General features: G+C 56.6%; 1 protein-coding gene across 1 annotated transcript in view; it reads left to right on the top strand.

Moving 5' to 3' along the window:
* COL13A1 (collagen type XIII alpha 1 chain) overlaps positions 1–15,908 on the top strand; it is a 144,908-nt gene extending 129,000 nt beyond the window's left edge. The window contains exons 37-42 of the mRNA XM_040624694.1: positions 2,695–2,748; positions 3,849–3,902; positions 4,887–4,922; positions 9,952–10,038; positions 13,819–13,857; positions 15,475–15,908. Coding sequence (XP_040480628.1) covers positions 2,695–2,748; positions 3,849–3,902; positions 4,887–4,922; positions 9,952–10,038; positions 13,819–13,857; positions 15,475–15,477 — 273 coding nt within the window. The 3' untranslated portion in view covers positions 15,478–15,908. The remainder of the gene's footprint in view (positions 1–2,694; positions 2,749–3,848; positions 3,903–4,886; positions 4,923–9,951; positions 10,039–13,818; positions 13,858–15,474) is intronic.
* The last annotated feature ends 7,528 nt before the right edge of the window (positions 15,909–23,436 follow it).

The following is a 23,436-nucleotide window of genomic DNA, read 5'->3' as shown; positions in this document are numbered from 1 at the left end:
CCGGGCCTGTGACCCCTCTCGTCTGTCCCTGTCCCGCTGTGGCCTCGTTTTCCCAGTGAGTCCTGCCTTCTCCCACCACCAACACCAGAAAGGTACCGTCTCTGCTCAGTTCAGAAATGCTCCTTCAGGCCTCTTGACCAAAGATGGGTGACCTTCCTCTGAGTTCCCTTGGCCATCGTAGGAACCCAGGGTCCTCAAATCTGACTCTCCTGACTGCCGGGCATGGGGTGGAGGGCTGCTCCAGCTGCACAGACTCTGTTCCTGACAAAGGCTGAGTGCGGCCTGGGAGCCCTGCCCCAGGGCCTGGGACCATGACTCACGCCCACCGAACACGACAGTGTCTGTCTGTGCCCGTCATGCTGTGCTGTCTTCATGCTGTAGCTCTATCTCCTGTCTGCCCACGAGGGCTTCCTAGTCCTGTGCAGCCCCCTCTGCTGTGTACTGGGGTGAGGCCAGTGTAGCATCTAGGATCACATGGGACGGTCCCAGCTCCGCGCTCTGCAGGCATGTTACCCCACTTTCCGCGGCGCCCCGGCTGCCCTGCAATTCAGCAAGGGGATTATGCAGAGCAAAGGAGGAACACTTGGGTCCCTCTTTCTCCATTCTTTCTGATTCCAGAAAACAGGCATCACCTACTCATGACTAGAAAGCACCTGGCCTTTCTTCTTATGACAAGCAACTGAAGCATCACAGAAAAAGAGTCTCTCCTCTCCTCTCCACCTTCCAGGCCCCTCCCAGAGTGCCCCGTGAGGTCTTTAGGGAAGTGGCATTCCCACTGACACCTGGTACCTTCCCAGGGTCTAGGGATCACTGGCTATCAAGGGCCAGGAGGCTGGACTTCCCTGCCCAGGAGCCATAATCAGAGCTGTGTGTGTGCCCAGGGCCTTCCAGCCAGGGAGTCCCAGCTTGGCCCTTGCAGGACACTTTGGAGGCCCGGAAAACAAGTCTAATGAGCTGGCTGGGATGACACTGGGGCACGGGGGCAGGGGGATCAATTTTCAGGGTTTCATTTATGGCAGGGGGACAGGCCTGGAGGCGGAGAGGATCTGAGACTGATGCCCGCAGGAGCCTAGAGCTTTGAGAGTGGGAGGACCAAGAGCAGCCCCGCTCAGAGCCTCATCCCATGGTGTGTGCCCTCACCAAGCAGAGGAGGTGACGGGCCTCGCCCCAGACCACCTCCTTTCCAGAGCCTTTGTGGAGGCGACACTGTAGATTCTCCCATTCAGAGACTAGACCCCTTGTCCGGGCATTTTCAGGGCTTTGCCCCGCCCCCCACCCCCGCGAGTCCCCCCCATTGCACTCTCCTCACACCCAGCGTGCCTGCCCCACGTGGCCAGTCAGGGCTAGGGGGCTGATCTGGGGCTGGAATCAGAGAATCCAAACCTGTCCTGCATTCTCACTGGACAGAGGGGAGCAGTGCAAATTCAGAGATTCTGTCCCCTTTGGACCTCAGGTTTTATTTTTCTCATTAAATCAACATCACAACCTTAAAGGAGAAGTTTTATGGGAAGAATAACCCTGCCGTGCCAATACTAACATTTATCGGCACCAAATGCGTGACGTGCGTTCATCCATTTTAACCGGGCAGCGGCCTCGAAAGCAAACACTCATGTCATCATCCCCCTTTTATGGGGGGGCGGGGGGGAACGGACCCTCACAGAGCCCAGAAGTTTCTCCAGTATCTCAGCGTTAACAGGCCTGGAGCCTGCACTTGGAGCTGGTCAGGGACTGCAGTGCTTTCTCAGCCATGACCCCCATCAGACCGCTCTCACTCCTGACGTGTGCATAGTCTGCCCTCCTGGCTGCAGGGGTCCCCCAAGAACGTCTTAGGGCTCTTTTTCTCCTTGTAAAGCAAACCAGCCTTTCCCCCACTTGTTCACGCCCACCAGCCAGCCTCACACCCTCAGGGCCAAGTCTGAGCAGCCTCCACACGGAGGCAGAGCAATACAGCCCTGAAATACAGACCTCCAGCTAGTGGGGGTGGAAAGCGGGAACCTGGGAAGGGGCTTCTGTGCACCATAGCCAGCCCCGCCCCGCCTCTAAGCCAAAGGCTCCAGCTGCCCCGACTGCCCCGGAGCCCTGAGTCCGGAGCGGGTAGGACCCAGCAGACCCCCGAAGCGCACTCCTCACTCTCGGATCCGGCCTGCCCCATAGGGCCGGGGAGCGGGGACAGAGGCCCGGCCGGGGAGGCTGAAGGCCAGGGCGGCCCTCGGTGGGGTGGGTGGGGTGAGCAGTGGCTGAATGACCCCCCCCCCCCGCGCCTGCCTCTCTGTGTGTGCGTCTGCATCGGTCTCTGTGGCATGAGCTCCCCCCACCCCGCCCCCCGCATGCGGAGCTGTAAGGGCAAACAGGTGCCGGCCCTCGCCCCTCCGCCCCCATCCCTGAGTGCTTCAGGGAGCAAACGAAGCAGCAGTTCTCCTACCGTTTTCAGCCTTGGCAAGCTTGGTGGTGAAGCAAAAGGGTTTCCCTGCTCAAATCTGGCTCTGAGGCAGGGGGAGGCCTCTCTGCCCGAGGCCCCCACCCCAAACAGGAAGAAGCCCCAGTCCGATGACTGCCCTGAACGAGCCTGGCCTCGCCAACCCTGAAAATGGGCCTTTGGACCTTGCTCATCTCCAGCGCCGGGCGGGGCTCGCGGGGCTCCCCCCTCCCCACCGGCATCAGGCCGCTCACCTCTGTTTTTTTTCACCTCCCCAGGGTACTCCCGGACCAATCGGAGTCCCAGGCCCAGCGGGACCAAAGGGTGAAAGGGTGAGTGCTCAGTGGCCGGGGAGCCCACACACCAGGAGGGGTCCAGCGCCTCGGCCCAGCCACAGATCCTTGGCCCCAAACTCTCCCTAGACCAGCAAGCACCTCATCCGTGGCCTCACCCAGAGACCCTCACAGCAGCCTGTGGGGGAGCCGGCCGGCCTGGGGGTTGCTCACTTTATCGCTGTGAGTGGACAGACAGACAGCTTCCTGTGCCCGGCTCCTGGTCACCTGGCATCAGTCACAGGCTCCATCTGGCCAGGCCCCGGGTGCTGCTGGGAGCAGACACACCTAAGCCTTGTGATGATATAGGGAGACAGCATGGAATGGAGTGCCCGGTAGTGTAAGAAAATCCTGGGCAACATCAAGAAGTCAGGAGGCCGGGGCGTTAGGCCAGCTCCCACAGTCACTGTCTCCCGTGGAGCGGGCGCGTGTGCCGTGCTGCTGGGGGGCTTGGCGCAGGGGAGGAGGAGGGCTGCCCTTCCTGTCTGCATCCACTCTTCCCGGCCAGGCCCCGGTTTCTGCACATTTGTAGGGGGAGATCACCGGAGGGCTACAGGGGTGCTAGACTGTGCGGGGCTTCCGTGGAGAGTCTGCCCCAGGGGAGGCTCCGGCCCCCTCGATCCCGACCACACATCGCTGAGGGTGCGGAGGGTGGGAGCTTCTGAAGAGCCTCACAGGTGTCCCTCCCTGAGATCATAGCCACTTTGGGGACCAGGATGGCTGCTCTCAGGGCTGACAGTCGTGGCCTCAAAGAAGAAATCAAATCTCTCTTTCTCTCTTCCCCCCTTCCCTGTCCATGCTGGTTTCCTGCTCCCCTCGGCTTCTGCTTGAGGCCAGCTAATAGTACCTTCAGGGCACTGTCCAGTCTTTCCAGAGGGCCTTGGGGGATGGGCTTTGCTGGAGGGAGGGTGAGGGGGCCTCCAAGCCCCCCGCGTGGTGTCATCCACACCAGTCACACCCTCTGCCGAGCCCTTGCTTCGTAGAGGGCTCTTTGAAGGCACCAGAGAGATTTCCCGGGTTTCCTACAAAAACAGAAAACGGTGGGCGGAAGTTTGTTACCACATCAGGGAGGGCTCATGGGTTTCTTTCTCCTGTTTCAGGGCAGCAAAGGCGACCTGGGGATGACAGGACCAACAGGAGCGGCTGGGCTTCCTGTAAGTGTCATGCTTTCTCTCCACCTATCCCTACCCCTAGCAAAAGCCCTGCCCGGGCAGGAGCCCCAGAGCCTGAGCAAACATCCAGAGCCAAGGAGGATGCTGATTTCCATGACAGAGGAAGCTGCCAACAGCCGGGCAGGTGGAACTGCCCTGCTGGGCACCGCTCAAGGCAGACCCGGGGACACGTGGCCCCTGGGGGGTACCAGATCCTCAGTCACGTGGACCATCTGACCGGATGCCTCTGTGTTCGATGCAGCGGGCGGGGATCTCACAGAGGAACGTGCCGCGGCACCTGCCGTCGAAGAGGGGCAGAAACAAAGCCAGATCATTGCAATGCAAGAAGGAGATATTTCGTGACCGGGAAGCCTTCCCAAGAGACTGCCTTCCCCGGCTTCAGCAGATTTCCTGCTGTGTTGTTATAAAGGTGGACGGCCTGAGAGAGCCAGGACCTCTGTTTCCCTCCCACTTGAAGGCTGTGTATCTGTTCGCCAGCTCCGTGCTTGGCTGCCCAAGCCGCTTTGCTGCAGCCAACCCGGCCAGGCTTTGCCTTGTGCGGCACCCCTAGCTGAGCTCACGGGGAACAGCCTGTGCCTTGAGCAGGGGATATGAGCAGCTTTGGGGCCACTTTTCTAGCAAGAGCCTGGAGGGAGAGCCATGCAAACACCTCTTCTGCCGGGAGAGTTCTCTGCGCCCAGACCGTGTCCTCTGCACCTGCCACCTGTTGGCAGGACTGAGCTAGAAGAACAGGGCGGCAGGCCAGGGCCTCGGCTGCGGAGCGAGAAAACCAGAACCGTGTTCTTGGCTTCACCCATAACTCATGTGTCTTGAGGTCAAGTCCCTTTGTCCCCCCTTCCGTAAAATGGGGATAATTAAGCCGGTCTCTGATGAATTAGGCATCAGTGAAGACCTTTCTGAGCCTGGAAGGAAGGCTCATCCTTTCTTTTCTCACGAACGTGTCTTCATTTCTGTGATTTCTTGCAGGGTTTACATGGACCACCTGGGGACAAAGGAAACCGGGTGAGTCTGAGCCCTTGCACTTTGGCTCTGGTTACTAATGTCTTCATGACGTGGTGGAATGATCAATTGGGGATTCCTGACCTAACATTGGCAAATTCAGTTCTTCCTGGTAAATCGACCTAAATTAAAAGGCTCTCTAGTGAGGAGCTTACTCTGTAGCATTCAGGCAGCATGGGGCCCAATCTTGAAATGGAAGCATGGGTTTTTTCCATGGCAAGGGGAGACTGAATCCCATGGTGGCCATCAGACTAGCATTGCCATCCAGCAACGGGAGCCACGTGCCACTCTCTGCAGCGCCCTGCTAATGGACCCCTCGATGGTATTTTTAGACCCACCATTGCCTGGTTGCAGCCTTCTGAGACTTCATTTCTCCAGGCATCCCAGGCCGCTGGTGAGAGAGAAATAAATTCCAGTTCCAAGCACAAGCACACAACTGTTGTAAGCAGCCAGCCCTTTAAAAACTGATCACAGCCATTATTTCTCTTGGAAAGAGTCCGCAGGACCATGAAGTGAATGGCACCTTCCGAGGTCCTTTGCTGTCCTTTGGTTTCTGCCATCATCACCAGCACACAGCTGTTGACCATCCCCTGCACCCACAGCCCTGGGGTAGGATGTGACACACACCACATATCGGACACAGGCCACATCTGGGCCCGGCAGGGACCATTTAACTGCCTCTGACCCAGAGATGAGCTGTGGGTCCGTTCACAGAATGTCTCATCTGCTGCTTCATTGCAGAGGTCCCCAGAGTGTGACCCACAGCGCCTAGAGGCCCCAGCACATCTTCCGGTGGGTCATGTTGTCCAAGGGTCTTGGAGGAGAGAACGAGTGGGAGGACAGATGGAGAGACAGGCCAGAACCACGACAAAATATCCCGAGCTCACACAGACGGTTGGAGGCAGAACAGGTGGCTCCTAGACCCCAGGTCCTCCAGCTGATCTTCGAACACTGATAACTGTGTTCGTGAATAGAAAATGCCAGAATCCATATGCTTATATCCTGCACCAATTCCAGGTCTTTCCGTTGAAGATGTTTATTGTGCTCTTCGATAGCCCTCAATTCTGCTTCCTGGAAGCTGGTCGAAAGTAACTCAATTTGTTCCATATGTTTTATAAAGAAGAGAAGCAGGCAGAGTGACCGTGGAAGACCAAGTCTAGAAACCACTGGAATCATCAGACCTACTTGCAGAAATGTTCTGGCTGGGAAGCCCCCCTTCCTTCCTGTGCCATCAAAGGATGTAGGCCACTAAAAAAAAGAAAAAAGAAAAATTGATCATTCCACCTCTTGGCTGGCATACTAATAATCTTTCTAATTTATTTCTAAAGTGTTCTGGCTGTCTTTATCGTATTCAGTTAATACTTTTAAACCATTTCTTAGACTTTTTCAGTTGGCTTGCGGCAGTGGGCCATTCAAAGGCTGCACAAGCAGCGATGACCGCGTTGTCCTGGAGATGGAGGCAGGGCAGGCGGAAGCCCTCGTCGCAGGTGGAGGGGCGGCGGGCGGCCGTGATGCAAAGCTCTGGGGTGGTTGAATGAGCCAGTGAGGTCCCCAGGAATCAGTGGGAGAACATTTCTCCTCCACTTCTCCTTCCTAAGGCTTTACAAACCTTCCCCTACCCCATTTGTCAATTAGCAACACGTCGCTTAGTAAAAGTCAAGTCCAGAAAACCGTCAGGTTGCACGAACCCGCTTTCCCGCAACTTTCCCGTAAACCGTAAAGAACAATCGACTTCTTCCAAAGAGCAGGTTTGCAAGTCAAGGAACAGCTTGTGTCCTCCATTCGAGAGCTCTGACCCCCAGGATGCCAGAATGTCCTGGAGGCGTGCCCCCTGCATCTCGCCTCCTCAAACAGACCTCTTTATACCACTGGCCCTAACAGACCTCTTGGGGGGAGATGTGAGGGCTCCGTAATAAAGCCTTCAAAACAAACAAGTTCTAAGCAGAGTCAGCGCTTTGCCACGGACGGTTCTTTCTCCCGAGGCCTGGAAGCTCAGAATAGTGACGCTTTGATGAAGGGAAAAGGCCAGAGGGGCTTCGACGACATTCTAGTTAGAAGCCTCGCTGTTGCTCGTGAAGGCGAAGCTGCAGGAGTTCGAGTCCCGGCCCCTGCCGGGTGTGAGAAGGGGGCTGCTCGAGGCCGCTCTCACACTTCACCGCACGTCACGCCTGGGCCCGTGGAGAGGCCCTGGCCGGTGTGCCGCAAGCCCTTTGCTCCGTCTTACAGTGAACGGGGACATCGTCTTAAAACTACGCTTCTCTGTGTCCCACCAGGCAATGGTCTTGGTGCCTCTTTCCCATTCCTGAAAGGGAGAAGGTCCTTGTAGTAGCACGCAAGGCCCCGAGCCCAAAACAGGCCGTTTTCTAAGGGGACACACATGACCATGGAAAGAATGTCCTGTCCTTGTCACAGGGGACACTCTTCCCGGCCTCTAACAGCCCCGGGAATTTGGCCCAGGAACCACGTTTAGGATGAAAGAGTTCATCACAAGATAAAGGGTGCCCCAGGGGTGCCTGGAACTCTTGATCTCAGCTCAGGTCTCCATCTCAGGGTCGTGAGTTCAAGCCCCACATGGAGCCCACTTAAAAAAAGGGGGGGGGGGACAAAAAAAGATAAAGGGCAACATGAATTTGGCATTTGGCATCAGGAAAATCGGGTGAAACGGTGGGGCTCCCTGCAAGCCAGCCAACTGGAGGGTCTGCGTGCGTGCCGGGAGGCTGCAGTCGTTCTGCGACACGCCCCGCCTGGGTGCGTGTGCGTGCTGTGCGTGTGCGTGCCGTGTGTGTAAGCGGCCAGCTCTGCCAGGTCCCCTTTGCCTCCTTGCCTCTCCACCCTCCGTTATGTCTTTTGGCCTAGGCCGGACTCTTCCTCCCTTCTCTCCTTCCATACCTCTCCCTGCAGACGCGCTCACCCCATCGCCGGACCCCATCCCCTCATCTTTCCCCTCCACTCTCCCAGCTTCAACGCAGTTCCTCCAAAATCAAGTTCTGTATCTGTATTTTTTAAAGACCTCCGCTGCTTGACTTGTCTTTGGCCTCTGCCCACCTAGAATCCCCTCTTTGCCAGGCCTCTTTTGTGTCACTCTGGGGGTGGAAGGCAGGGAGGATGAAGGTACGGCTCGCACTCTAGAACCTTCGAAGGACACCCACTTTAAAGCCATCTCCTGGGCCCTCAGGACATGGCTCCCCACGGTGCAAGCTACGCACCCTGAAAGTCAGGACCACTGCGGCCGACCCTCTGTTGCCCGCAGGGAGATCATCCGGGACCTGGAACCCCACCCCCACCAGCTCCTCAGGAGCTTTGCCCACCCTCTGGACGTAGGCAGCTGCGTTCACTTTTACCCCGGCCCGACCTGAGGAGAAAGAGGCACCACGTTGCTGGGAAAGTGTACCCCGGGGCTTCCCCACCAAACAGCTAGCGGTTTTGCTGGTCCACGGCTCGGGGACTCTTCCTGCCATCATGTTCTCGTTGGTGGCCTAGCTCAGAGCCAATGCGATGGCACGTGTCCTCTTGAAGACCTCATTTTCCAAGGAAGCGTTTGCACCTTAGAAAACTCACTCAGAACAGTAAACTGGAGATTACAAGGAACTTCTAGAATCAAGACAGTTGAGGCGTTTCCAAAGATTCAGAGAAACATAAAAAAGCATTCTTGTCCTTGGCCCCCCTCTCAGGAACCGTGCAACCTTCCACTGCAGGAACACGGTGGGTGTGCCGGGCCACACCGCCGGCAGCCGGCTTGGCTCCAGTCCGGGTTCACAGGAAGTAATCGTCGCCACTGTCATCATGACAAAGCAGCTATCATTACTGAGCACGGACTCAATGCCACTATTAAATGGCACTATTAAATGTGCACAAAGACATCACAACAAAGTTATAAGGCAGGTGTAATTATCCACGTTGCACAGGTGAAGAAAAATAAGGCTCAGAGAGGTTGAGTAACTTCCCAAAGACACATTGCTGGTCACAGGCAGGACCCGCTCTGGCTCTAAGCCTTTCTTCTGATCCCTGTGCTGCCCGCCTCCAAGGCCTCGTCCACCTCGGGGAGCACTGTGGAAGCCCCCCGACATGAGACAGCCAGCCTTCTGTAGTGGAGAACTGTTTCCAAGGAGACTCCCCACGGGCACACTTGGCCCCTTTAAAAGGAGACCCAACATAGGACAATCCAAGCTCAAATTCATTGCGGAGAATTCCCCATAGCCTTTCTTGAAATGGAGAGTGACCCTGACACATACAAAAGGGGGTTCAATGTAAAAAGATGATGCTTACTGAAGTTTTTCAGAAACAAGTGAGTTCCTTGAGCCAACTTGTCTATACACAAATCAGCTGCCTCTGATTCAGACCAGAGGCCAGAGCCACACATACGATAGGAGGACCTAGCCGAGAGCCAGGGGCCACCCAGGAGCCCTGGACACACATGTACACACGTGTGCTTGTACGCTCACGCACAAGCACACACTCGCACATGCATGCACGTGTATACACATGCCCAACACACACTCATACACCCGTATGTGCAGACATTCACACACACGTGCACACACACACACACACACACACCAGGACTCTAAATCAATCATCTTGCCCCCTAACAGAGTATCAAAGGGATGCCAACCAACTGGGACCAAGGTTGTCAGGTCAAAGTCTTTCCAAAATGGACCCTCCGGAGAAGGAAGTAGGCCCCGCTGTTCATCCCAGGCCCGCTCTGGGCTCAGAATTAGCAAGACTGGCCCCCGAGTAGCTTCCACCTGCCTTTCCCTCCGCCTCCAGCTCTGAGCCTTCCTGCTCCCCACCCCCGGGCCTCAGTTTCTTCCCCTGCTCCCCTGCCCACTGGCTTTAGCCAAGGTTTCCAGTTTCTAGAGGGGTGGGGATGAGCGCTGACCTCAAATCTCATTGGGAAGAATATCCTAATTAAGCCAGCCTATTTTCCCTCTTCCATTTTTTTTTTTTCTTTTTCTGTTTCTAACCTTAACACATGAATGATCCTGAAGTTTTGATGTTATTTTTTTCTCTCGGACTAAACCATTATTTACAGGGGGAGAGGGGGAAGAAAGGCTCTAGAGGGCCTAAAGGGGATAAGGGAGACCAAGGAGCGCCTGGATTAGATGCCCCCTGCCCATTGGTATGTCTTCATTTATCACTTGTCATTGTTCTGGTTTTTTCCTTGAGGTTTGCAAGTTGGAAGCCAAGAAGGCAAATAAGCTAAGCTGATGAGGGAGCGTCTACGCTGATGCTACCCAATCTATCCGTGCACTTGGCCAGGGGGTTCCGCCTGCTGTGGGGCGTGCCCTCACACCACAGCTGCACGTCATTCTGGCGACAGCCCTTCCCTGTGAAGAGGCAGAGCACTTGATGTGTGGAGACAAGAACCCCCTCCCCGAGGAAAGGGATTTCGGAGCAGGCCTCGGCTCCCCACTCCAGGATAGATTTGGAAGCCGGTGGAGCATTTGCGAGCCACACATTTGCCTTCTTCGTTTCGTGGCCGCCTCTGTGGCCAGCAGCTCAAGCTGTTGGAATCCCCTGTCAGGATGCAGGACACCCGGGTCTGTGTCTCCCTCGGGCCATCTAGGCCCCAGACGGGGTAGAACAAGGCCAGAAAGGGGCTCGTAATATACAGCCTCCCAGCGCCCACCAGCCATGCAACTAAAACAGCAGACCAGAATCAGTGGACAGACCCCCCCAAGAAGCACCCTCAAACAAGGTCATGACTTGTGGCACGTTAGCCGGGCTTCTCAAGGGCCTTCACAATCCTTTTGAAGGTTCCGAAAACTATACTACGCTAAATTTGAAATTCATTGGTGTTTATTCCAAGTGAGGCTTTAAACAGAGAGGGGGCCGGTTGGACACGTTCCACAGCTCAGCTCTCGCGGAGCCCAGGAGAGCACTGAAGTGGAATCTGGAAAGTGGGAATCAGCTGGGATTGGCGCTCTACTTGTAGCTGCCTCGAGGGTCCTGCATCCTGGCCGGGGAGGGACCTGGGCCTCTCCACTCCACCGTCGGAGCTGGCCCACCTTGACCTAAATAATCATCGTGGTTGGTTTTGTGAACAGGGACACCGAGGTTTTAAAGGAGAGAAAGGGGAGCCGGGGTTACCAGGGCTGGACGGACTGGATGCCCCATGCCCATTGGTATGGCCTCACCCTCCCCTGCCTGCATGGCCGACTCGGGCTTCCCCACGTGTGTGGTTCTCGCCTGCATGCCTCTCCGGCCGCCCCCCGACACACACGCCTCTTGCCCCTTCTCTCTCCCCGCCCTGGCTGGTCCCCAGGGGCTCCCGCCATGCCCCCTCGAGCATGCAGTTTGCCAGGATGCTTTCTTGGCTTCTTCCCGAAGCTGCTTCCAAAGCACCTGCCCTTAATGTGAGCCGTCCCACCGCCCCCCAAGCCAGCTCTGGCTGCACCTGATTCTCCTTTCACAGCAGCTTCTAGCCCTCCTGCCCCCAGAAAGAAAGCTAGGGAAGTGGATTCTCTGGACAGGTTCTCAGCAACCGTGACTTCCTTCGCACACTGCAGTTGGTTGGGCAAGCATCCCCGAGCTCCTGGCAAAAGACTTAAATGAGATGCCCGAGCCGGTGCCACACCCCTTCCCGCTCCCCCCATCTCTCGAGGTGGCAGGGGCTGATGATGGCATGCTCACAAACACGGTAGACTGAGAAGTTCTAGAACGGAGGTAGAAGAGGGGGCCACCCTGCCCGTTCTTCCAGGCTGGGTCTGGGGTTGCTGCCCCAGTGATACCACCAGCACCAGGGGATGGTCCAAGATCAGGGTTTTAGATGCTAAAGGGCTCGTCCCTTTTGCTCAAACCCTGGAAGATACTAGAAGACCATCCTTTGGCTTCCCTTCCTTCCATCTTTAGATGGTTCACCACCAGCAAGTCTGGAAGAGAATGGAAAGGTTGGGAATGTCGTTGAGGAAGAGAAGAGAGGAGACGGGGAGGCACTTAGGAGTCCTCTCCAAGCATGTCCCGGTGGAGTGGCCACAGTGCTGCTCGCGCCAGGCCCAGGTCCCCTCGGGCAGGGACATTCTCGACCCTGCAGCCGTCCAGGGGAACAGAAGATGGTGCCTCATTCCAAGGCAGTTGTCTTACAAGGCTCCTGCTCCCCGAAATGTCCCCCAGGAGGTCTGGAGTTTGCGGAGCTATCTTCATACAAGTCATAGTCAGATGAGGACCCGGGTCCCACATCCTGCCCCAGGATCCCAAGGGAATTATTTTTGAAGAGAAGGGAAAGTCTTGTAAGAAAATGTGCTATGTGGCCCCAAGAGGTGACCACAGAGCCCCGTGAGGAGACTTTTTAGGACCAGTGTACGAAACAAAAGAGTGTAGAGGAGCTTGCTTCCTGTCTCCCCACTGCTGAAACCCCGCCCGGCCTGATGAACCCAAGCATGCAGCCATGGGACCCCCTGGTCCCTCCAGAGCACCTCCATTACTCACCAGCCAGGTCTCCCCTCTGCCACATGCCTTCCATGATCTGAGCACCTTGTGTTCTGCCAGCTGCAGCCCCAGCCCCCTGCTCCTCTCTCCCACGCTCCCTCTGCCTGCCTCGCTCTCCTCCGCACCCCTGCCACCGTCATGGGCCAATGGGAATGCCGCTGTGGCCCGCGGAGGCTCCTCTCCCTTCCAGGGTCCATGTGAAGTGTTGCACCGTGGCGGCTGGGGAAGGGCGGGCTGGGGAAGGGAAGGTCTTCATGAGGCCCTGGAATGTACTACCTCCCCCTGCAGACCCTCCCTGACCCAGAGGGGACAACGAAGGTCATCTTCCTTTGGTCCTTAATGCGAACTATGTTTCTCACCGTTGCTCCTTTCCCCGTCTCCCACACTGTGTTATTGTGGACATGGGGGAAGGGGGAGCTATCTTAGTACAAGATAACTAGACTTCTTCGGCCCTCCGTGTCGGGCCGGCTGCCTGCTGAACGCCAGGTGAGCGGTTTAGGTACCTCTCGTGGTCTGGGGCACAGAGGGCTCCCCTTCAACTGCTTCTGGGCTGACCACTTGCTCCGATCCCCGAAACCCTGTGTCCAGTCTTGCTGTGCCCTGGAATGTGGATTCTAGAATCTGGGCTGCAATTCTAGTAGACACAGACTGAAAACCAGATCTTTGCCCTGGTTCAGCCCCACCCTCCCCACATTGTCTCATGGAACTTCCAGATTCCCCAAAGGGTATGCCAGAGAGGCGGGGGCACCGGGGCCCGAGGAGACTCAGGTGCTCCTCAGGGGCCTCCATCAAAGGAGACAAACGGTGCACAGTTGATGTCCATCCTCCACTTCACCCCCCCCATTCCCAGCGATGGCTAAGGCTGTGCCAGAGGCCAGCGTCGCCTTGCTGAAGGCACCTCAGAGCCACGTGGTAATACCTGTGAGGCGACTTGCCCCTTTGTGTCCCGTGCTCCTCCTTATTGACTGTCATATGGACCTGCCTAGACGTCCTCCTCCTTCAGCTAAGGAAGAGAGGCAGCTCAGATGGCAGGAGAGCTGGGGACACCGTAGCAGCCATTTCATACAGCCACGCCTCCCCCGGGCTTTACAGAGCAAGAGACAGGCCGCCAAGTGCCGAGAGACTTAGTCATGAGCACCTAGCCCTCAGGACAGCCAGCGCAGAGACCCGCGGGGCTTCAGGCTGTCCTTCATGGGGCACTCAGGTCACCCTGCTGCCTGACCCCACAGGCTAGGGCAGCCCCTCTTGGCTTTGCACTGCAACTACATGGGACCCTAGTCAAGGGGACATCCGCCTGGCTTGCTTCCCAGCCCCTTCCGAGGCTCTGCCCTGCGGCAGAGAAGAGAAATAGACAGGAGGTGGGCTGTACCCAGATCAGCTGCCGCAGGGTTGGTGGCCCTTGTCCCCCCATCCCGCTCGCTTGGGGGGCTGTCTCAGAGTCTGAGCCTTCTGCCTTCCTTCCCCACTGCAGGGCGAAGACGGCTTACCGGTCCAGGGCTGTTGGAACAAGGTAAGGCTGCCCGGTGGTTTGCGGTACCTCGGGGCACACGGCCCCCTTCTCAAGTGTGATTACGCACGTGCAATTTCCAGCCTGGGCCTCTCTGCAAATGACGTGGGTCGAGAAAGGAAGGCTCCCAAAGGCAGGGTGCCCGTTAAACATCCCACACGCTGCATGCACTTAGAGAACTTTCTAAAATGCTTTTTCAGGCATCCGCAGACCCCGGCGTCTGGAATTTCCATGAAGCCACACAGCTGACATCTTTATGCTTTGTGTGGTTAATTTCCACAGCACCTTTCCTCCGAGGACTACTAGACCACGTTTTAAAATTAGTTATCAGTAGCTATTCTCACAGTGTTCACACACGGTCATTTAAGCCATTAAGCCACGTGATAACATTTATCCAGATGTAGGGAATCTGAGTTGCTTAAACTATACCCTCACATCGCTTCTCCACCTCATCGTGGAGACCGGCCGGGTCACCACTCTCCCCTTTCCGTTGAGCTGAAGCTGCCGGAGCTTCGTGCTTGCACACACGAGTCCTGCAGCCCAGCCCCTCCCGGGGCCCCAGAATTCCTACCAGCAGTGAGTTTCCGTGTGTTCGCCCTTGCATCGCCATCATTAAAGCTGTCTGACACCACAGGGCTGTGCCCCTGCAGCCAGGGGCCCCCAAGCACAGGGCTCCTCGACTTGACAAGGGCCATCGATTTGCTAATCCAGAAGCATTAGTGGGTCCTCGGCAAAGGTAGCCCCTGCCGTGCTGCTCCCCCTCCCTCCACCTTGCTCCCGCTGAGATGTCTCGTGCCCTCACGCCGTGGTCTCCAAGTGTTGGTCTGTCCTCATAAAAGGGCCGGAGAGCCCAGCATGTCCAAGAGTTGGGGCTTAGCTAATCGAGCCCTGTCTCAGTGACAGCGGAGGCCACTTACAATCAGACGAAGAGCTCCTCTGGGCTAAATGCCCAGGCTCTCATTAGTTCACAGGACTGAGTTAAAAGTAGTGAAACCACCGAGACGCCAGGCCCAAGGCGGAGTCCCTACACGGCCAGGTGCCCAAAGCATCCCGGACCAGGGAAAGGGAGAGCTCAGCCTCAAGGGAGAGGCTGCCCCGAGAATCCGCCCCTGCAGCCATGCCTCATCCCCTTGGCGTGTTCCCCTAGACCTTTTAAAACCACAGACGCAGGGAAGAGGCGCGTGGAATGAGGTGTTTCCAAGATTTCCTGCTTCACGGTTGCGGCTGATGGTTAGGAGATGGGAGTGGTTGAGCTTAGAGGGGGAAGAACAGCTGCAGGGTCTTGGGGAAGCAGCCCGAGAGCCTCCTGTCTGTTGGTTCAGGCCATAAATTCAGGCTGGGAGGGTGCAGTAATTCATGAACAGCAGGACCTCCAAAGGCCCCATGGAGAGCAGGTGCCCTCTAGTGTCCACGAAGGGGGTGACAGGAAGGCGAAAGTGATTTTCTGCTTTGGGGTGCAGACGCACTAGGGCCTTCCACCCAGGGGGCCGTGGTGCCCCTATCCAGAGCTGCCCGCCACCGCAGCCCTCCAAAGAGCACACTGCTTTCCCACAGGGAAGGAGACACCCACAAACCCACCAACACTAACTCTACCTTGTTTTGTGTGTTTTTGTTTTGCAGTGATGCCTCTAACCTGGGATTGGCCTGTGTGTGTGTTTGTACATAGAATATTTATTTTTATACAGTTTTCACTTTTTGAAAATGCCAGAAGTATGATGCATCTTACAGATTATTAAAAAAGAAAAACCTGCATATTTTGTACAGAAAATGCCAACCTCTTTCCCTTTGTTTACAAGATGTCTTGTGTAAGTCTACGACTCTAATACACGTTTTGTTTGTGAGTATGGGCATATGTTTGCATGATATTCGTGCACACTTATGAAGTATTGACGCTTAATAAATTATTGTGTTCTGGTGCCAAAGGGGGCCGGCCAGCACCGACGTGCTCGCTAGCTTATGTGTGAATTCACGGGGGACGTGGAGGTCAGGGGTGTTTGCCAGCTAGGTGTGTAAGAATATTTTAAACTCTTATGGATTTTCATTATTAAAAAAAATGAATCGTGGCAACTCATGATCCTGATCAATCATTAAATTTAATACATTCTTTCTTGCAAAAGCAGGAAGTCCCAGAAGCAGGGGTCCTCGGAAGTTTAGGGTAACGTATGGAAATGTGAGGGCCAACAGTGAGAGGGAGGGAGGGGTCACTTAAGCAAGGTCCCTTGCATGTCACATATCCCAAGTTCGTTGTGGTGCCATTTGAGCATTTCAAGTTCAAGTTCAGGTCTGCGGAAAGCCCCTGGGTCCCCAGGGATCCAAAGGGCTATTTGTTATTGTTTTCGGTATTGGGGTGATTTTGTGGTTTTCTTCCTTTTGAGCAACAGTCAGCAGTGACAGCCCTTGCTTCTGGTAGCTGTTCACGCGATGCACGTTTGCAAGGCTCCCTCCCCCCTCAGCAGCTGAGGCCATTCCACTGCGACCAAGAACGTTCGAAAACACTCACAGATCTGGGCCAGATTGGCCATCCGAAGTTGGGTTTATTTTTTAAGAAATAGAGTTTTATAGAGTTCTCTTCGCAGTGCACAGCTTGGTAAAGGTCTCGGGAACCTTGCCTGAAAGACCACGTATGAACCACCCGTGGTGTGGCCCACAGGTCTACTGTTCGATGTTTGAAACCATAAATTGGTGTTGCTTTGGGGCTTGAAAATAGCAAACTGCTTGGGTAGTGGAACTGTCCCCCCTCATTTTATTTCATTTTACTTCTAATTTTTCTTAATAGATCCTTTCTTCATAGACAGGACAGTGGCAAACTTACACTCAGACTCTGTCCACACACAGTCCCATGAACTCCGCATGAGGGGGCGTCACGGCCAGGACACCTTTGCCACGTGGCTGTAATGGGACCCACAGGCTGCCCAGACCCACGGGGACCAAGCATTCCCACTCTAGAGCTCCACTCCATGTTTTGGGACTCAGACAGCTTCCTCCTCTGAGTCTCGCCTTTCTTGTCTGAAAAGCAAAATGGTGGAATTGGAGCTGGGCTCTGTGATCACTGGACGGAGCTCACCGGTCCCCTCCCCACAGAGCAGAAGCACCGGGGCCCTGGGCCCAAGCCTCCAGATGGCACAGTGGCTATTCTGATGGCAGGGGAGTTCCAGGATGAGGCCCTCTCCAAGTCACCCTGAGTCCAGGGACACTTCTCACCCCGAGCCAGGGCCGGTGCCTCAGGCAAAGCGCCACAAGCCTGGGCCCCCGGCACTTTCAGGAGCTAAGAAAATATTTTCATTTTCATTTCTTTTAAATTCGGGGTCGGGGGGAAATGAATCTATAATAATGAAACCAGCCAGGGTTATACTTGTCCTTCTATCAGAGCTGTCATAAAATATCATTTTTGCCACAAAGGCAAAAGTGTCCACGGCCCATGAAAGTCACAATGCAGCCCCGCCCACATCCTCCGCTCCCCAAGATTTGCTGATTTCTGCCACCTGCAGTGCCGCCCCCTCACCCCTTCCTTTTGTTTCCTTCCACCCCAACGGAGGTCCTGAAGAATCAGGGTAACCCGGTTCTTGTGCACCTGCTGCCTTTCAGGCTCTCAGTGGAGCAGTCTGAACCCACGGATGGCCTCGGACTAGAGTCAAACATTAGCTGGAAGGCTCCGGGCCTGAGTTTCTGTGGGAGCTGAACACCCTGGCTGCCTGGCTGAGTAGAAGCCTCTCGCACTTTCTTTCAGTCCTGGTGTTATCCATTTCCTTACTGCACCCCAGCGAACACCACAGGGATCCAGAGCCCCTCGCAAGAATAGAGAATAGCATAGAAATATGTGTGAGGGAAAGTTTAAAAGTCAGTGTCAAGGAGAAATAAGTACAGAGGAGGGGACAGGAGGCCCACATGGGCCTCCACGCATTTCCCTGCGAGCTGCCGGCGGTCAGAGACCAAAAGGATCGATCCGGCTGGTTTCAGTGGCCACGCTGCCCTTCCCAGCGCGAGGCAGGTCACGGGGGTGGACTCTGTGTGCAGGCTCGTCTCTCCCTGTGCTCTGGAGCCTCATGTCTCTTCAGCCAGGACCCTCCTCCCCACAGGGCCTGACTTCGGGGCTCCCCTGGGCCTCGCCACTGGGACCTCGATTCAGCTGGCCTCTGGGTCCGATGTGGAGCAGGGAGATTAGAAGTAGGAAAAGCGATGGCCGGGAAGTCTGCAGAGTAGCTGGGGACCGGTACACATGCCAGCAGACCAGAAGCACAAGGAAGGCCGGGCGCCAGAAGGAGAGGTGTAGGAGCACCGCGGGAGCACAGACAGAGCAGGACGGCGCCCGGGCCGGTACCAGGGAGCGTTCACGGAGCTCAGAGACACTCATCCTGTTTCTGGGACTCGCAGCCCCTTCTGCTGAGAACCGCTTGCGCAGGAAGTGAATGCAGCCCCCAAGGCCCACCCCATGGGGCAAATTACAGTCCTGTTGGCGAACATTCTCTATGAACTGCAGACCCCTTGCCTCCTGGGGCTCACTGCCCCGTCCAGCCCTGCCCACTGGCTCAGCCACCCCGTTATGGCCCACCACGGCCCACCTGCAGGCCTGCCAACACCCAGGGTCACAAACCAGGGAGCCAGCGCCCCCGCAGGTGAGGCCCAAATAACCACTCTCACCAAGGTCAGGGACCTGTGCCTCTGTAGTCACACCTCACTAAGGAGGGAATGGCTCCTTCCCCACGGGCCCGCACCACCCCACCTCTGCCTCACTCTCTGCTTCCTCCCTGCCAGGCCCAGAGCTGGCCTCCCTTCCGGGGCCCCTGATTTCCTCCGGCAGAATGGAACGCCACTGACCTGGGGGGCGCTTGGAGGGGCCCAGGAAGGGGGAGGGCACCAGCCAGCCAGTCAGGAGGCTCAGCTTCTGGTCCCTCCTCCACGGTCAACTATGTGGCATGGGACAAAGTTACTCCAGCTCTCAGTTTCCCCAAATGTCAAATGAGGAGGTTGACTTGGGTGACCTCTGACAACCTGAAACCCACTGCTTCCACTGACGGGTCGGCCCTGGGAGGACCGGGACGTTGGCGCGTTCCCGCCCCCTCTAGCTAGCGCCATCTGGCTGGGACAGTGTGATGCATGGAGTTAGCATTGCAACGCCGCATGCTGCATGCGTGTGCTCCGTAAGCCTGAAGATCGGGGCTCCGAGGAGCCCGAGCCGGCGGGGTTCGTGAGTGGGGTCGGCTCTCCTCGGGCAGGGGTGGCGGCAGATGCTGTTCTCTCACTGGTGTCTACACTGCAAGATTTATCAGAGATGAAGGGATACAGGTGTAACCATCTGGCACACAGGGGGGATCCGTAGAGCCCCACAAAGGTTCAAGGACACTGTGCTGCGTTGCTAAGGTTCGCCCCGCCTTCCCCCACATCCGGCTCTCTACACCCCTGCCCTGCAGGCCCCGCCCGCACCAGCGCAGCCTGGCCGCCCCGCCCCCCAGCCCCACACCTGGACACACTTTCAGACACCCCGAGGGTCAGGCACCTGTGGCTGCACGTCTCTGAAAAGAAGGGAGGGGTGGGCCACCAGTGCGTGACCCGGGAAAGAGGGCGCACATGGAGAGGTAAAGCAGGGAAGGAAGGACCGGAGAGGGACCGGCTGCGCCTTTCTTCAAGGACCAGACTTTCGAGGTGGCGTTTCCTTGAGGCAGGAGGCCCCTCACTGCGGTGGAGGAGGGGGAGATGGCGCAGGGAGAGGGAGTTGGGTTATATGTGCTGAGGCAGAATTCCACACACAAAGTGACCCCCTGGTCCTAGGAAAGGCCTGCCTCCGAGGAACAGCCAAGCATCTGTGAGGGGCGGTGTAGACAGAGGCAGAACCGGACTGAGGCCGAGCCTTAGCACCATGCGGCCTTCCCCAGCCCTCGGGGGGCTCACAGGTCCCTGCACACACCCTCCACCTCCCCCTCCACGCCTTCTCCACTCCAGGCCCTTTGCCTGCAAGGCTGTTCCTTCCCACTCGCCAAAATTCTACCTTCCTTTCGACGCCCAGCTCAGACCACCAGGGCCCTGGGAAGCTTTTTCTGGGTTCCTAAGTTGGTGAGTCTCCCTCCTTGGAAAAACCCAGAACTCTGTGTTCTTTTCTTCCTCCACCTTCTATGAGAGGAGGAAAAGTCAGTCCTCCACACCAGACAGTGAACTCCTGGAGGGCAGGGACTTTCTAATTCATCAGGCACCTGGAGACCTATAGCTCAATGTCTCCCTCCCCTGTCAAGGCTCATAGACACCCATGACCTGCTGAGTCATCGGTCTACTTGATTAAAGCACCTACTACGTGTGAGCAGTGGGTAGGGAGGCCAGGCTACTATGGACTGTGAGACACAGTCTGCCCTCCAGGAATGAGCAGGGATGCCCAGCAATGCCAAGGCGGATGTGCTAAGTGCTCGCTGAGGGCACAGCCGGAGGACTCCGTGGCAGCCAGTGTGGCCAGAATGAGGAGGGAGTTTGCTGGGAAGGGATTACAGAGGCAGGAGAGAGGAGCTGGCTGCCGCGGACAAGCAGTCTCTCCCTTGCCTCGTCCTCCATCCCCTTCCACGGAGCATCAGCCTGGGCCACGCTTGCTTCTCAAATCAGGGGAGGGCAAATGAGATTTCTGCAGAAGAAAGGGGGTAGAGAAGGTGGGTCCGTGCTGGGAGTCCACCGGGGTTGGCCAGGTCTGTGGGATCCCCCTGGCCCGGGGAGGTGTCCCCACAAGCCAATCCCCAGTGAGGCTCCTTTTCAAACATCCCCTTCTCTCTGCCTCCTCAAGGGCCAGAGTCCATGGTTGGTGGCCAAGAAGTGAAGCCAGCCAGCCCAGAGTCTTGGGGAATGCGCCTTGCCCTGGAGGAGGGAGAAGACGGACCTGCCCCCGAACAGAGGGTCGCGGGCCAAACCCTTCCCAGGGGACTGGCTTGAGGGCTGATCAGAGGGTGACCACAAGAGACTGGGGGCCGTCTGCCCCCTATAAGGGCCAGAGCTCAACCAGAAGAGTGAGGGCTGGGCGTGCCTGCCTCCTCCAGCTCACGGCCGGGATTTCTGCTGCAGCCTGCAGCTAGGACTCTCTGTCGTTCCTGCACCCTGAAGGGCTCTTGGCTGCCCCTTTCTCATGGACACTTGCGGTTCTCTGAGCAGTCTCTCTGCAGAGGGGCTGCCAGCAGGGTCATGCTCTGAGCTTGGAAAGCCTCCCCAGGAGGCTGGGGCCAGATACCTGGCACCTTCCTAGCTCCTTCTCAACACATTTCCTTTCACTTCCTTCGGTGCGGCCCTGTGCAGGCTTTCGCTTCCTGGGTTCTTTCAAACGTAAGCTCATGAGTGCACCAAGCTGGAAAAGCAGAGGGCATCTGTCTTCCAGAGGAAAGGGCAATGATGTCAGCAAGGAGAGAAGCCCGTGAGCAAGACGGGGCAACGAGGTGGGATGCCGGGGCTGGCGCTCAGAGCCCAGGGCTTCACGCCTGCAGTCTGGTGTCCTGAGAAGCTCCAGCCAGTACGGAGCTGACCACGAGGGAGAGAGGCAGCAAGCTACGTATTTTCGAGAGGATCGAGAACAAGCCCTCTTCCTTTCACCAAATTGTTGAAGCGACAGTACTTGGAAACTACCCACCCACTGCCTTCCTTCTCCCTTGCTCACCACACGCAGACCACCCCACCGCCTGCCTCTCGCACAAATACGGTGGCTGTATTCTCTGGTTCAGTCGAGGACCCTCCGGCAAGTAAGGGAGGGCGCTGCTGCTGATCCTGCCGTGACCGCGGGTGTCCACCTGGCAGACCGGGAGGTGGGGCCACAGTAACCGTGATCCCCAGCCTTTCCAGGGCAAGCTCTGGCGAGGACTCAACCCCCCCAAACAGACACCAGGGCTCAAGGTGTCGGGGCCAGGAGGACACCGCATGGAGCACAAGGATACCCCCTCCCCCCGCCCCCGTTCTCACCTCCACTCCTCTCTGGTGGGAGGTAAGAGCAGAACAGGAATGGCATCCACATCGGGAGGGAGGCAGGCCAGAGAAAGGCAGAAACAAAGGGTGGTGGGTATTCAAAGGAAAGCTACGTCTTCTTGAATAAACCGACAGCTCAGAGGAATTTCTCCCCAGGACATTTCCAAGATGGATAGACTGGGGCACCGGCACACATTCTGACCTTAATTCCATAACATCTTTTCTCAGCCCTACAGGTTAAAGAAAATGCATGAGAACAGGTTTCTGGTTTTTCCCCTTCGCAGTGTCTGGCCCACAGAGCTGTCAATCCAGTCCTGCCCCTCCCTGATCACTCCATGTGCTCCCCCTTTGGATGCTTGTTTTAATAGGAACAGCAGCCTCTTTACCTGAGGGGGAGACCCACATCCGGGGCTGCAGACAAACGGCAGGGGACCATCTCGGACCCCTCTGGGGTCAAGGGCCCTCGTGCATAACCGAATGTGGCAAAAGTCATGGCTCGTGGACCCGGAGAGTGCTCCAGACATGACGTGGGGCTCGGTGGGTACAGCCAGGTTGTACCCAACACTCCTGCCATCCTGCGAGCAGAGAAGAAATAAACAGCATCCCTATAGGACATGACACACAAGTGAGTGGGTTTGAGGACTTCGGATGACTCACAGGATCCTGGACATTTGTATGTGGTCAGATGGTCTGCATCACCCGCCAGCAAACCTCTCGGAGCCAGTCACCGTCGAGGAAGACAGACCCAGCAGGGCCACCTTTTAAGAGAGGACACTGCCAGTCCCTGGGCTCTCTTCGCTGTCAGACATACAGTGAAACTGCCTGCTAACAGACATTTTTCTTGCACTCCGCTCATTCCGAAGACCAAGTGTTTCCTTGCAAGCGTCCGCCAGAATAAACACGCCTGCAAGTCCCGCAGCCAGAGGGAAAGCGCCGTGGCCCGGAGGAAGCAGGTGGGCGCGCTGGCCCTGACTGCCACCTGCCACCCGGCCACTGCACTCCCAGCCTCCCCAGCCTCCTTCATCTGTCCTGCCTGCCTCACCGGTGGGTGGAAAGACCGGGAACGCGGCAAAGCGCTCTGCCAAAGTTAGACAATGCACCGGTTAGTGTTCACCGTTCAGGAAAAAAATCTTGCTTTCTGTAGTCACACCTCAGTGAACTGGAGCCGCTTGAGAAAGGATGCATTAAAATCTCCAGTGAAATCAGATTCAGAGCAGGCCCTCTTGTGTCCACCCAGAGGGCCTGGAGGACAAACGGAGGACATCGAATCACAGAGTCGTAGACATGGTGGCCGATGGGGCGCAGACAGGATGATGTGTGTGGACTGCCCCCCTGGGAAGTCGCTTTTTAAAACTAAATCCCATAAAGGCTCCTAGGGTTTCATTTTTCTTTTCCCTGAAAGGGGAAAACTGGCAATTTTTTTTAATCCTTCCTTAAAATTCCCGTTACCCATATTCCTGGTTGAATGAGGCTTCTCCTTTTGGTGGACGCCAACGGAAGATGTTTTATTGGTGCCAGGCCGCTCCTGTCCCCAGCAGCCTCCCTCCCTCCTTCTGCTCCCCACAGGGGACCTCTTCCACACCACGGGCAAGACGCCCGGGCCAGCCATCAACCTGTTGTCTTAAGTTTAACAATCATTACCTCACTAATTCAGGAGAAGTTCTA

Source organism: Ursus maritimus, unplaced genomic scaffold (assembly GCF_017311325.1).
Source record: "Ursus maritimus isolate PB19 unplaced genomic scaffold, ASM1731132v1 scaffold_7, whole genome shotgun sequence".
Lineage (NCBI taxonomy): Eukaryota > Metazoa > Chordata > Mammalia > Carnivora > Ursidae > Ursus > Ursus maritimus.
This window is presented reverse-complemented; position numbering and strand designations above follow the sequence as displayed.